The sequence below is a fragment of the Protomyctophum parallelum genome, assembly GCF_964188405.1.
Source record: "Protomyctophum parallelum genome assembly, chromosome: 13".
NCBI classification, from domain to species: domain Eukaryota; kingdom Metazoa; phylum Chordata; class Actinopteri; order Myctophiformes; family Myctophidae; genus Protomyctophum; species Protomyctophum parallelum.
Window position 1 is genome coordinate 34,567,737 of NC_139708.1, and position 13,264 is coordinate 34,581,000.

A 13,264-nucleotide genomic window follows, 5' to 3' on the forward strand; every position below is an offset into this window, starting at 1 on the left:
GTACAGTAGTAGCGTGGCGCAGCCGTGCGAACCGAAAATATGTGATTCATATGAAGTTCACAGCAAGATACAATGTGGAGATCAGATATTTTTGGATCAGCACCACGGCACATGCAACCAAATCAGACAAATTAAACAACAGTCTTCAGAGACGAGCGAAGAGAGAGAGAAATATTCATCCAAGAACCAGGAACTAATGTGTTCCTGGCTTCCACGCGCTACGTCCTACCGGGGAAACTCCCCTGACAGGTGATAAGAATTGGCCTCCTCACTCCTCATGCATGGAAGGAAGCATGAGCTCAGCTCGGGGCTCTCCGCAGGTTGGCAGAGGAGAGTAGCGGGGGCTCGGCAGTGTATCATGACGTCTACCGTGATATTTTGGTCTAGCTCCGAAGAGTACGTAAGGAGTACATGATTATACTGTACATGCCACTTTGATTCCAGAGGTAAAGGTTGCGCTCTCGGCTCACACTTGACACTTTTAACTGACAGGGAACAACTTTGTTCCCCCATATATTGCACTACAGTAAGCTGATTCCTGGTCAGTCGGTAATCTAATAGCAGCCCTTAATTCTTGAAGCCGAGCCCTGCGGGCATCTGCTGCTTTCACACCCAGAGCAACTGCACGTAGTCAGTAACAGAACGGTCATTGCAGCAAGTATGGAGCTAATACACATTACACAACAATGATTGCATAGACCAGTCTGTAAAAATAAATAAATAAGATCAGTGGATCACAATAGCGTCCCCCATGAGGACATTCAGGCCCTTCTGACCCTTATGACGAATATGTCAGTGTTTCTCACACCTAATTCTCAAAAAATAAGTTGTGGTTTGAATCGCCAGTTGGGCTATCAAAGGCAATCGTTTGTACTGCATTCTGCATTCGCTAGTTTTCATGAATCCATCCAGATTACATACGGCATGCAATTCTGAACCGATTGCTATAATTCAAAGTTCACTGTAATCAGTAAAGTGTGTTGTTAAATTCTGTAAAACAGAGTTTCAGTCCAGCGAGGGATATTTTGGATATTTCAGGGACCCTCTGGGTTCCTTCCTGGAGGGGATGAGAACAGTTGGTGGAGGTGAATGGAACACTGTCCCCCCCCCCCTCCAGTGAGCTGTGGGTGTCCACAAGAAGCATACTAGGGCCTTTACTGTTCCTATATGTAAACGACATGACATCAGCTTGTGACTGCAACTTGTTCCTGTTCGCAGATGACTCGGCACTGCTAACCCCAACAGGAACAAACTGCAGGTTGAAAAGGACAACTTCTTGCAACAAATGGTTACGAGTAGTTGCATGTGAAACCATTATCCCCAATGGCAGTTGCAAGGAGTTGCATTGGTGTGACATGTCCTTAAAACGGTTTTGTTGCATTGGTGCGGGTTGGGCCTTAGTGTACTCTTTATATGGGTCCATTTGATACACTCTCAAGAGTTATTGGGGGACCTTTCAAACCACTGGGTTATTTGTTTGCCCAGCAGCTCATTAGAACAGCTACATACATCCCCTTCCAGGATACAACCAGCACTTGCGAACAGTAATGTGCCACAGTTATCATCTCAGCCAACTGGGTGAGCTGGTCACAGGCCAGGAAGCGTGTGTCCTAAATCTGAAAGGACATTGCACAATAGGGCTGGATAATATATGGATATTACTATACTAGATATAATCTGGGATTTTTGATATCTTAATACCATGATATGGTACGACATATGTTTGTCTTTTCCTGGTTTTAATCACTTACGTTGAGTGACTTAAAATTGTATACTTTTCATGAATAGGTGATCTCAAGGCTATTTCTGGTACCCCCACACGCTTCTACAACACGAATATTATCATCAATTTATGATTGCCCGGCCATATTTCACACACACGTCTCTAATCCAAACAAACAGATTGTGAAAGCCAGTGATACTCTCACTGTCCCCAACAGAAATGGATGCCAAAGACCAGGCGTTAAGTCTCCTGGACAGACTCTGGAGTAAACTGCAAAATCTGCCCACCGCCGACCCCGTGGACCAGGGAGGCTTTATCATCATTCTGACCTTCATCTGTGAGTTCAGTCTCCATCATCATTTCTGCCAATGGTTGCATGGCTTTGCCGTGGTTCTCTACTTATTCAGGACTCATTATCAATTTACAATTTAGGCATTTACCATTTAGCAGACGCTCTTAATCCAGAGCGATTTACAGTAAGCATTATCAAGTATCTATGAAGGTAAAATAGTTAACTGTGTTGCAAGATCAGGAATATGTGTGTGGAATCATTGATTTTGGTTGTTGTCGAGAATGCAAAAAGAAATATTTGCAAATTTACATACGACAGACAGTTGCAAACTTGTATTGTACAATGTACAATAATATATTTTTTACTTTCCAACTTCACAAATGCTCTCTCGCAAGTGACAAAGTTGCATTCCTTGACTTCTGCAATAATTGTGTTGGGGTGCAAAATGTGCAGCTGTTGAAGTTACAGTTGCTGTGGTGTTGTGGTTTCCGCAACAAGTGCATGTTTTGCAACACAGTTTGTGGTGCAAAAGAGCTCATTTTGTGCAAGTTGCAGTGACCAATCAAGAGGTTGTAATCGCAACATTGTGGTTCTGAAAAATAGTCAAACGTAAAAATAAACTGCAGTAAATATTGGATTACAAGTTTGCATCTGTCATGTATTTATGTAAATAATAATATATATCTACACATTGACATTCGTGAGTGAAAATTCACATTCTAATTTTTTCTACAAGTTTTGTTTTCTTATTTCAAATACTCATTGTATATGTTCTACAACTGGAAATGTCTCATATCAAGTCTGCAAGCCCTCTCATCATTGCAAGTTGCAACATATTTACATTTGGAAAATTCAAACGTTTTTATGTAATTAAATTAGATCCCTGCCGGCATATAAAACTAGTGGCACTGAATTGCCCCTCTGGCTGTATTTGGAGGGGGGGGGATGCACCTGAAATGACTCATTGACAACAATAACTACTGTTCATGTCATAGCATAAAAGTATAGATCGGTCATAACTTCAGTGTCCCCTAACTTCAGTGTTCACACAGCCACCCGCTTTGCTGGTGCAACCCGGTGATGTTTATTGCTAAGGATATCAAAACCTTTGTTTGCTGCTGTGAATGTAAACGTCTGTTCTCATCTATGCATTTATTCCTATGGTTCCTGTGCTCTCTCTTCCAGTGGTGGTGGTGCTCATGGCGGTGCTGACCTGTGTGTCTTGCTGCTGCCATCGCAGGACCACAACCAACTCCAAGGCATGAGGCCCTCATACAGGGTCTGTGAAGATTTGACTATTAGGAGGGGCCCAAGCCTTGGAACAATGGTTGCTGACAAAACACTTTGGAGGGTGTGTTAACACCGGCTGCCAAACACTTCCAGGCATTCAGGAGTAGCAACATTCCCCAGAGCATCCCAGGGCTTTGCAGGCCGGCCAATAACAACGATGCATTGGACCTGAGAAAGGCACACAGCCATCTCAATGCATGTCCAGGAGCTGTTTTGAATAGCACAGGGAAATACAAGGACTACCAATGGATCGTGTGCAAAACAACAACAATTGGAAGCTCACCGTGTGCCATTATTATTAGTGTATATCTTATTTTCATTCACTATATTGTTTACTATTGTTTATGTGCTTATTGCTTTGTCTTGTGTTTTTGTACCCCCCCTAAAAAAGGTTGTTGTTTATGGATGCTTTTTTATTGCCATTTTGTCAACAAAATGTTGAGGAACCAAAAATAAATTTCTTTCACTTAAATACCTGTAAGGAATGTAAGAAATAAAATCCTGCATCTAATGTGACCCTGAGTGTTCAGTTAACAACGTTGCCTAGATGGCAACACAACTGAGACAAAATGGTGTTACTGTAGCTTGCTTTTCTAAACCTCTGCTGTGTTACATGGCAGTCCTCAGATTTGATAACGTTCTTGCTGAAGGGGCCAAACTTCCTTCAGCTAAAATAAAGAAACACTGCCCTCTGCTGTACAAATGTGGAACAACTGGCTATGGATATAAGTATATAATCGAATAGTATACAATAAGATAATAAAGTTGTTCTAGTTTATATAAAAGTATATATTTTCTCTATGAAAAGGACAACACAATAACTTTTAACAAAAACTTTATAGAGAATATAAAGTTATACTAAGTTATACTGATTTTGTTCAAATAAATGTGGTGAATCTAGCCTCTAGCCGTGCGTACTGTTGTGTATGGATGTGCGAGCATACATGCGTTGCATGGATGACTTGACTTACCCTTCTTGTTCACAAAAGGACACCATGGCTTGAAAGTCTGTGATGGCTGATTTATCTACCTCCTTTGCAGAGCCACGCTTTTTCTACAGAGGAGTTTAAACCATTCACAACATATTATGATCTCTCATTGCCTGGACACAATTTTTTTAGATCATCGCAATCATTTTTGTGTGTGTGTGTGTGTCTCTGTATATTTAAGCTATTCGTTTTATCAGCCCCAGCAATTTGGGTTTACAAAGCCTAAAAGGCATATTTGTTTTATTTCTATGTTTAAAAAAAAAGACAATTAAATCATTAATCGCAATAATTTCTATGGCAATAAATCGTCAGCAAAAATGTCATGATGGTGACAGTACTGCTAACCTGCTTCTTGCCAATCTCCTTACGGATCAGGAAGTTGAGCGCCTCTTTGTCCTTGTGGGAATAGTAGGTTCTGCAGCAGGACATCAGCCCGTCCCGACCAGCACGCCCTGACTCCTGGTAGTAACTGGCCAGGGACTTGGCAATGTTCCAGTGAGCTACAAACCTGGGGGAATTGATGTAAAAACCCCAAATTGTGTGATGAGATCAATAACAAACAAATCGAGTTTTATATATTGACGTCGACATTACTTTTCAGGAAATGGGAAAAAGAGCCTGTGTTCCAAATGTTAAGTTATTGTTTTGTTACTTACAAGTGCTGGTTAAATATGTTTATTACAAGGCTTGGTTGAATGATTCTGATTGCTCAATCACTGAATTCAGTGGTGCGTTATTTTATGAATAATGACCGATGAGTTCAATAACAGACCACCTTCTAATCAAAGACTCAGAGCACCTGCTGTGCTGCTTGATTTGATGCAGTATCCAACACGGCAACCATGTAAACGAACGCACAATATCATTTACAGCTAAACATTGCTCTCAAGAATGTTTTTGAAAACATTTGAAGCAAGAAATAGACAATGCAGTAACCGAATATTTATTCTGTTTGATCAACACTTCCTTGTTTTCTGAGGCGACCCGTATTGGAATACTTTCATTACCGTAAGCAAGGCAATAATTTGTTTTGATGTTATTTTTGGGTAAATTTATAGCCATGTAATAAGCGGCATTTCAACAACAACTGGCAATCATCTCTTTGCATAAAATCTGCAGACAAACTTAACCACTTTCAACATGGTCTCTCTATTTTGGGCATGCTATATAGTCATAGCACGCCATAGTACATATGTATAGCATAGTAGTGAATATGTATAGTTTATTATGTATAGTGTATGTATAGTTTCATCATATAGATATTCCACTGTTACCTTCTTAGCTTACGCATGTCTCATGATAAATGCTTTTATGTGATGTATTCCCATGCTTTTGTTCTTGCTTAAATGTAAGTCGCTCTGGATTAAGAGCGTCTGCTAAATGCCTAAATTGTAAATTGTAAATTGTAAATTGTAAATTGACAAAGTATGAAATATATGGCATTGATTGATTGATATAACAGGGTTTCTCCTTTGTTTATGATGAAGAGTTGACAGTGAAATCCTTAAGAAATGCTGCCTTACCTGACATTGGCCTTGTCGACACCCATACCAAAGCTGATGGTGGCGACTATGACCAGCACGTGCCCCTGCATCCAATCATTCTGGGCTTCTGTACGATCTCCCGTCTTCAGACCTATAAGAACAAAGGATAAGCATGTCTCCGGTGACCACCAGACATCCCGGTCTATGATACACCACAGTGTAGAAATATTGTGTGTGTGTTTGTGTGTGTGTGTGTGTGTGTGTGTGTGTGTGTGTGTGTGTGTGTCAACAGTCTATGGCTTCTTACACTCTAATGTTTAGCCGACATGAAAGTTCTGTAACGTTTTTTATTACTTTGGAGAATATCGTCGTCGCTGTCAGGCAGAAATCGGCTAACGCCTAACTTTCAGCTTTAAAACAAAAAAGATATTTTCAAAAATCAACGCTATTGAACACCATTTACGCCTGTGTTTTGTTTAAAACGATATTTAACCAATGAAAAGTTTTAAAAACGCTTCTGACGAAACCAGCTAACTCAATTGGTTCGTAAAACTCAACTGTCGGACACACCTCTGTGGCACACAGAGCAGCCGGCTGCAGACTCAGAGCAGAAGAAAGGCTGTTACAAGTAATTATGCAGTGTACCTGCTTTTCAAATTTAGCACTGACGCTAATGTTATGAAAACAATTCATTATATTTCTGAAATCTATGTAGTATTTTCTGAGGACAGCAATGTCTCAAGAAAAGGGTTCATATAACTCCTCTTTGCAGAAGTTATTGTAATAGTTAAAGTCCTGCTGATTATTGTAGGCCTATAAGCAGTGTCATGAATCATCATGGCATTAATTCATGCGTTGTGATGCATTGTGACTTTGTGAGCTTGGAGATCCATTGTCAGCGGTTCTTATCAATGATGGACAAACAAAACTCCACTTGAACTGACACATGTAAGTATCTGACAATATATAAAGTCACAACACCAACTTTGATGAGGCAGTATGGCTTTGTTTTTTTAAATATAAAGTTCATTTCGTTTTTAATTTCCTGAAAAATAAACATTTTGGAGCTGTTTTTTAACCGACAGCAGAAATACTTTATAACATAACTTTAGTCCCCGTTTGTGTGCGTGCGTGCATGCCGGGGGGCATGTTACCTGCATGATAAGGCTTGGCCAGCACTCCCAACCTGGTCAGTTCGTAAGCCACTGTTTCACAGTTGTCTCTGGTACGACAGTAAACGATCCCACAGCCCTGCTTACACAAACACCACACAATGTGAGGAGTTAATGGTGTGGAAACCTCATCAACACTATCCAAAGCTACTCTGTATTCTTCCTTCCACATTCCATTCATTATTGAATACAGTCAATGTTGGTGGGGACTCTTTCTTCACAAATCCTTCCGAAAGCAGCTAAGGTTGGATCAGTATGCACTGAGATGGTACTGCCATCTTAGTGGTACATGTGTACATGTGTGATAAAAAACAGAGAGATATGTTGTGTGAGCGGTGACCACCGTGGCGTGACGTCATCATGTTGTCGTTTTTGGTGGTCACCTCTTGACCGAAAACTGGACTATCAATAGGCCTTAAGAAGTTTGGTATACACCCACCCACCACCCACCTACAACTCTGCCAAGATAGTAAAAGAAAACTGTTCTGGACAGCCGTTTACATACAGTATGTTCTTACCAACGCCCTGTGGCGATCTCCAACTAAGAGCCATCGGCATACACTTTCATCACCATCCACTTAACAACAGCACTGCTATACTAACCGGTCCATCGGATCCATTGCTGAGTGAGTCTTTAATGAAGGTGTGGAGGTGGGCATAAGCGTCCGGTAGCAGCTCTCTATAGATCACATCATAGCGCAAGTTACTGCGGAACACTGGTGCAGAAAAGGACAGCGGCGACTTCAACTTCAACGACTCAGTGATGTCGTCTTGCACCTTCTTGGGGGCAGTGGCTGTCAGTGCCACACAAGTCACCCCTCGCAAGCGGCCACGCAGTGTGCCCAGTTTGAGGTAGTCAGGTCTGGAATTAGGAGAGCATCAATTCATCTATCTAATAATCAATTATATTAACAAAAACAATAAATTAAAGGTATATTCAGTGATTTCACTTGATTCAAATATCACTTATTTTTTTGTTTTGTTGTGATAATCCTCCCTACTATAGAGTGTGCTGGCCATATAAGGAGTTCCTCCCTGTCCCCAGTTAACCCCTGGGGGTCAAAAAACCTTAGGTTTCGTTTTTGACTCTCTATCCTGATTGGACGAAAGGCTGGGTCCCACAGCCAAAAACGAAACCTAAGGTTTTTTGAGTGAAATCACTGAATATACCTTTAAAATAATAGATTAATAATTTATCCCTAATTTTAGGAAGTCATTATAGGTGAATAGTTAAAAGGATTACACAAATGTTGAAAATCGCCACTCTGCAAGTTCAATGTTGTGACTTGTAGATGTGCTATAGGCCTATTCACTATTTTTACATGACAATGTTGTACGATTAACTATATTTTTGATTATACAAAATTGTGCGATGAAAATAAAATATATACAGTATATACCGGTATAATATATATATATATATATATATATATATATATATATATATATATATATATATGTGTGTGTGAAATCGCAAAGGTAATCGCTAGAATAATCGATATTAGAAAATGACTGTAGACCAACCTGAAATCATGCCCCCACTGGGAGACACAATGAGCCTCGTCCACAGCCAAGTAAGAGAGAAGGCCACGAGAGCAGAGGCCCGTCAGGCAGGGCTTGAACGAAGGCGAGGCCACCATCTCCGGGGTGATGTAGAGCAACTTCAGCCTGGGACTCTCGCTCTCCAGATCAGTTAGGATCATATGCCGCTCCGCTGCCGAGAGCTTGGAGTTGATGCTGGCAGCAGGTATGTTCAGGTCCCTCAGGTGATCAACTTGGTCCTATTTAGACCCAGGGGGAAAGAATCAAACAAAACAGTGACACTGAGGGAGAGCAGCGGTAATAATACAGATTAATTCATTTCAGTGGTTCTCAAACCTTTTAATTTCACAGACCCCCATAACTCTGTGAATGTACAAATTGGTTCCATTTGTACACTCTCAGAGTTACAGACGTGTCCATTTACAAACCCCACTTTGAGGACCACTGATCTATTTGAATATTGCTTATTTTCGAGACTGACCTGAATGAGTGCAATTAACGGTGAAATAACAAGAGTAATGCCCTTGCCCAACACTGCAGGGAGCTGGTAACAGAGGGATTTCCCTGCTCCAGTAGGCATACATACAAAAACATCCCTGTCTCCTGCAACAGGAGAGAAAAAAACAAGATTTATTCATTTGCAACACATCCTCATGACTGATTGTTGCTAGGCTGAGAATGTCCGTCACGTTTTGCATATTCACATCAAAATATATCCCCTGCCTTTAAAAATAAATAATACTCCAAATGGGTCTTCTTGTTATCTAGAACGATGCTAGACAGCTAACATTTGTTAGCCTAGCCATGTGTAACCTACTTAACTTGTGCAGTCACATTACCTTTGATAACCGCTTTAACAACATCTTCCTGCAGCTTGGATCTGAAACCCTCGAACCCGAAGTGGCTTTTTAGAGCCTGTTTTACGGAGGTGGATGTCATCGCTTTATTATTCATTCAAAGTTAAATCCAGCTTAACAACAAACTTCACTCTCGCCGTCGCATGAATATGACATCACACATCATTCACGTGTGACCAAAACATATTATTTTGAATGTATATAGCCAATTATATATATTTTTTTATGTTTGTTTTTTTCACGAATTTATAGCAGGTTTGAGGTTTTTTTTCTCTTGTCTTTCTTATTTTATCCATAAGACAAGCCACGTTTTCATGTTTTGCGTGGAAAGCCGAGGTGTTTTGCGGGACTGCAGTGATTGGAGCAGTCACACGGTCATACGGCTACGATAAAAAGTTGATCAGTTATTCATCATCTTCAATCTGTGGATCATAAACTGAAGGCTGTGATTTTTTTCTTCTTTTTAAACAAAACGTGTGTGGTGTGGTGTGGTGTGGTGTGGTGTGTGTGTGTGTGTGTGTGTGTGTGTGTGTCACTGTATTACGTTTCTTTTCCATTTTTACCTCCTTTATGATGAATTCCTGTTCTGTTCTTTTACTTTATAGAAGTGTCTCTATTTGTACGTCTCTAAATGTTTTGATGAATTGAACATGGTGGACCCTCTTGTAAACAAGTGTAATGCTTAATTGGGTCGTCCACTCACAGTTAACAGTCTTTGTAGTTTGTGCTTGAAATGTACTGTAATTCTGCAAACTGTTAATAAATATTTAAATCAATCAATGTGTGTGTGTGTGTGTGTGTGTGTGTGTGTGTGTGTGTGTGTGTGTGTGTGTGTGTATATAAAATGTCCAGTAGCAGCAGAAGAGTCTGCGTCTCTCCTGCTCTATGATTTTTCAGCTTCAATGCAATTTGAGTGTTTCAGTTCCAAATTTGTCTGTTCATTTCTTTGTGTCACTTCCAAATTCACGTGTTTATCTGTGTAAATAAAGCAATTGAACACTTTTTAATAATATAATAAAATGCTGCAATATTTGCAACAGTCATACTGGAAAAGTGTTCGAGTGTGATCATTCATTATTGATTCATTGATATTGCAACAATTTCGCAAATGGTTGTTGGTGCATGCCAAATTATATAGCCTATGCCTTTTGGCCAGGGAGTGAAATTTGGGTACACCTACAGTGTGCTCAGACCCCGTGCAGGACAAGTCACCTGTTGAGCTTTATAGTGTACGGTCATGGTGTAACCTGTATCTCTTCATTTCTAATACAAGACTTGCCTAAAATACATTGGAACAGTGGTCACTAAACTTGTACATTTACTGTACCTATTACCAGTGTTGGGGAAGTTACTTTTAAAAAGTAGGGAATTATAGTTATCGTTACTTCTCTAAAAAAGTAATTTGTTACTTTACTTTACATTAAATTATGAAAGTAACTACTTTACTTTACTTTACTTTACTTTAAAAAATAATAATATAAAAAACGGCCGAAACCGAATACCGAATAGCCTTTAGGAACTTTTGTTTTGAAGCTAGATCTATAAAGAATAGGGTTGGGAGACTTGGGACTTCATTAAAAAACATCTAATTAATTGGAGGCTTTGTGATGATTTCATCTCAATTAATCACATTTTAATCGCATATCAATAGGCCTATTTGACCTGAGCAGTGAGCTTTTTTTCTACATAAGCATAGGCAATAAAACAAGTAATAATAATAGTGATAATATTATTTATATAAAGCTTCTCTGAGTACTAAAGACACTTTTCAAGGAGAACATGAGAAAAAAAATAAAAACAACTTTATTAGAGAAAAACTGTTGAATGAGATAGCAATATTCCAGAGGTGGGTTTGAATTTATAGGTGGTGGCCTATACTAGTCTAAGGTGATGGCATGTCTCTTTTTGTCTGTTTTGGGAAGTGCATAGTTTTGACAGGTCTGCCTGAAACCTGCCTGAAACCCTGACCATTAAACAGGGGCAGACGCAACGATACAGTCTGCCCGTGTAAACGCAGCAGCGAGTGTGACTGTGAGGGGTTGGGGATGGAAAGTACATAGTGAAACTAACGTTAGCTCCCATGCTAGCTAGTAGCTTCCCTCGTCAACACTGCAGAACACCACCACAGATCGGATGGAAGCTGCAGCTGATGATATCACGTTGCTTGTGCCCGTGGATGGGAAATAAGATTTAAAAGGCTATGGAAGCGTGGATGAAAGGCAAACACAGATGTGTGCAATACATTTGTGTCGGATCTGCCTGTGCATTCCATCTGCTGCAGTGCGCGTGTTTTCTGTCAACTTCTGTGTTGTGAGTCTGTCACTGGCTGCTGAATGCATAGTTAAAGAGCGTCAAAAGCATGCGCCCTTCCTGCGCTGGAAGTAGCAGATCTACAAGTTATCTACCCGTCGCAATGCCCAGCGTGTTGGGCTTGTACATCTGTGTTTCTCCCGCAGTTTAGTTGAATTATATCGATTCACAACTTTATTTGCCCCTGGCCGCTTCACTTCAGCAGCACAGAGACGCTTGCATGGCGAGACCTTTTTCACTGATCACATAAGTTGACATAACGCCATAACGCGGGTAACGCTCGCACAATAACTATAAGGCCGTTATGGAATGGGGAATGTAAAGCGTTAGGTTACAAGTTACTGCAAATAGTAATTACGTTATGTAACGTAACGCATGTAAGGGCGTTAGTCACAACACTGCCTATTACCTAAACACCATTTTGAAGAACTATTACTGGAGTATTTCCCATTTTCAATACTTTATACTTCTACTCCACTACATATCTTATCAGAAGCAAATATTGTACTTTTACTCCACTACAATTTGAAAACTTTATAGTTACTATTACTTTGCAGATATTATTATATTATTTATAAAACATACATTAGCCACTTTAGCCATATTTTATACACATAGCTATTTTCTAACATTTTAGTAGGCCTACTATTACTTTTGGTACTTAAATTATATCTTGATGCCTTTTGTACTTTTCCTCACATAACATTTCGAACACAGGCCGTTTACTTGTAACAGCATTTTTATTTTGTATTATTGTGGTAAGATATCCGAGTACTCCTTCCACCACTGCATTAGAAGGCTGTCTAAATTGTCTAAAGTCCTCTTCACACGTCCAACATTCATTCTAATTCAGACACCGTGCATGACAGATGGTTTTCTAGCCTCAGCTGTTAACTTTCAGTGACTTTGAGCTGATGGAGCTCAGCTGACCCTCCTGCAGGCTGCCTTTCATGTGGTTCATTTATCATCTTGTGTCATGTGTATTTTATTAAGTCTCGGTCAGAAGGATGATTTTGAAATATGAACTAAACACACATCTTTGATAGGCCTACCTATACGCTCTAATCTGCATTGATGTACTTTTAACCCATTAAGATCCGAGGCGGATTCTTCAAATGTCTTCTAAATCAGTATAGTTCTCATACTTCTCAAGAACTTTCAAACATGTTAACAAATAACAGATGTACAAGCTCGCAGCATGGCATGAAGTATCGAGCTTTGAGCTTATACATCTGCTATTTTTGAATAGCCAATGCATACAGTAAATGTAAAATAACACAGATGCACTTTCCCTGGTTTTAATGGATGTGACTGCATGGTTCCTAAAGAAAAAGTCCCAAACCTAACATTAAGATATGTTTGTCATTACTTTATCAAATGCACGTTACTTATACATATCACATACATATACTGTAGTACAGTAACTATTTAAATCTCTAAAGTAGTGGAATGCCAAGATGTACAGTTTGTCAAGTTAATGTTGTTTTTTAAGTCATTGCTGCTTTCCATATGCATATTTAATGGTTGTAAAGTTAAATACAAATCCTTCTCTAGTCTACAACTCCATTCAGTAGCAGACTTGACTAACAGATTGAACAAAAGGCA

At 39.8% G+C, this 13,264-nt stretch overlaps 1 protein-coding gene and 1 long non-coding RNA gene across 2 annotated transcripts in view; one reads left to right on the plus strand and one right to left on the minus strand.

The window, feature by feature from the left end:
• LOC310869526 overlaps positions 1-4,199 on the plus strand; it is a 5,219-nt gene extending 1,020 nt beyond the window's left edge. Inside the window, exons 2-3 of the long non-coding RNA XR_014570170.1 lie at positions 1,941-2,060; positions 3,201-4,199. This is a non-coding gene — a long non-coding RNA (uncharacterized lncRNA). The remainder of the gene's footprint in view (positions 1-1,940; positions 2,061-3,200) is intronic.
• The window catches only part of recql5 (RecQ helicase-like 5), a 26,029-nt gene extending 16,557 nt beyond the window's left edge, over positions 1-9,472 (minus strand). Inside the window, 8 exon segments of the mRNA XM_083780304.1 lie at positions 4,277-4,359; positions 4,640-4,802; positions 5,818-5,929; positions 6,933-7,029; positions 7,554-7,812; positions 8,475-8,731; positions 8,974-9,095; positions 9,332-9,472. Of these exon segments, the coding sequence (XP_083636430.1) occupies positions 4,277-4,359; positions 4,640-4,802; positions 5,818-5,929; positions 6,933-7,029; positions 7,554-7,812; positions 8,475-8,731; positions 8,974-9,095; positions 9,332-9,431 (1,193 nt within the window). The 5' untranslated portion in view covers positions 9,432-9,472.
• Between the last annotated feature and the right edge of the window lie 3,792 nt (positions 9,473-13,264).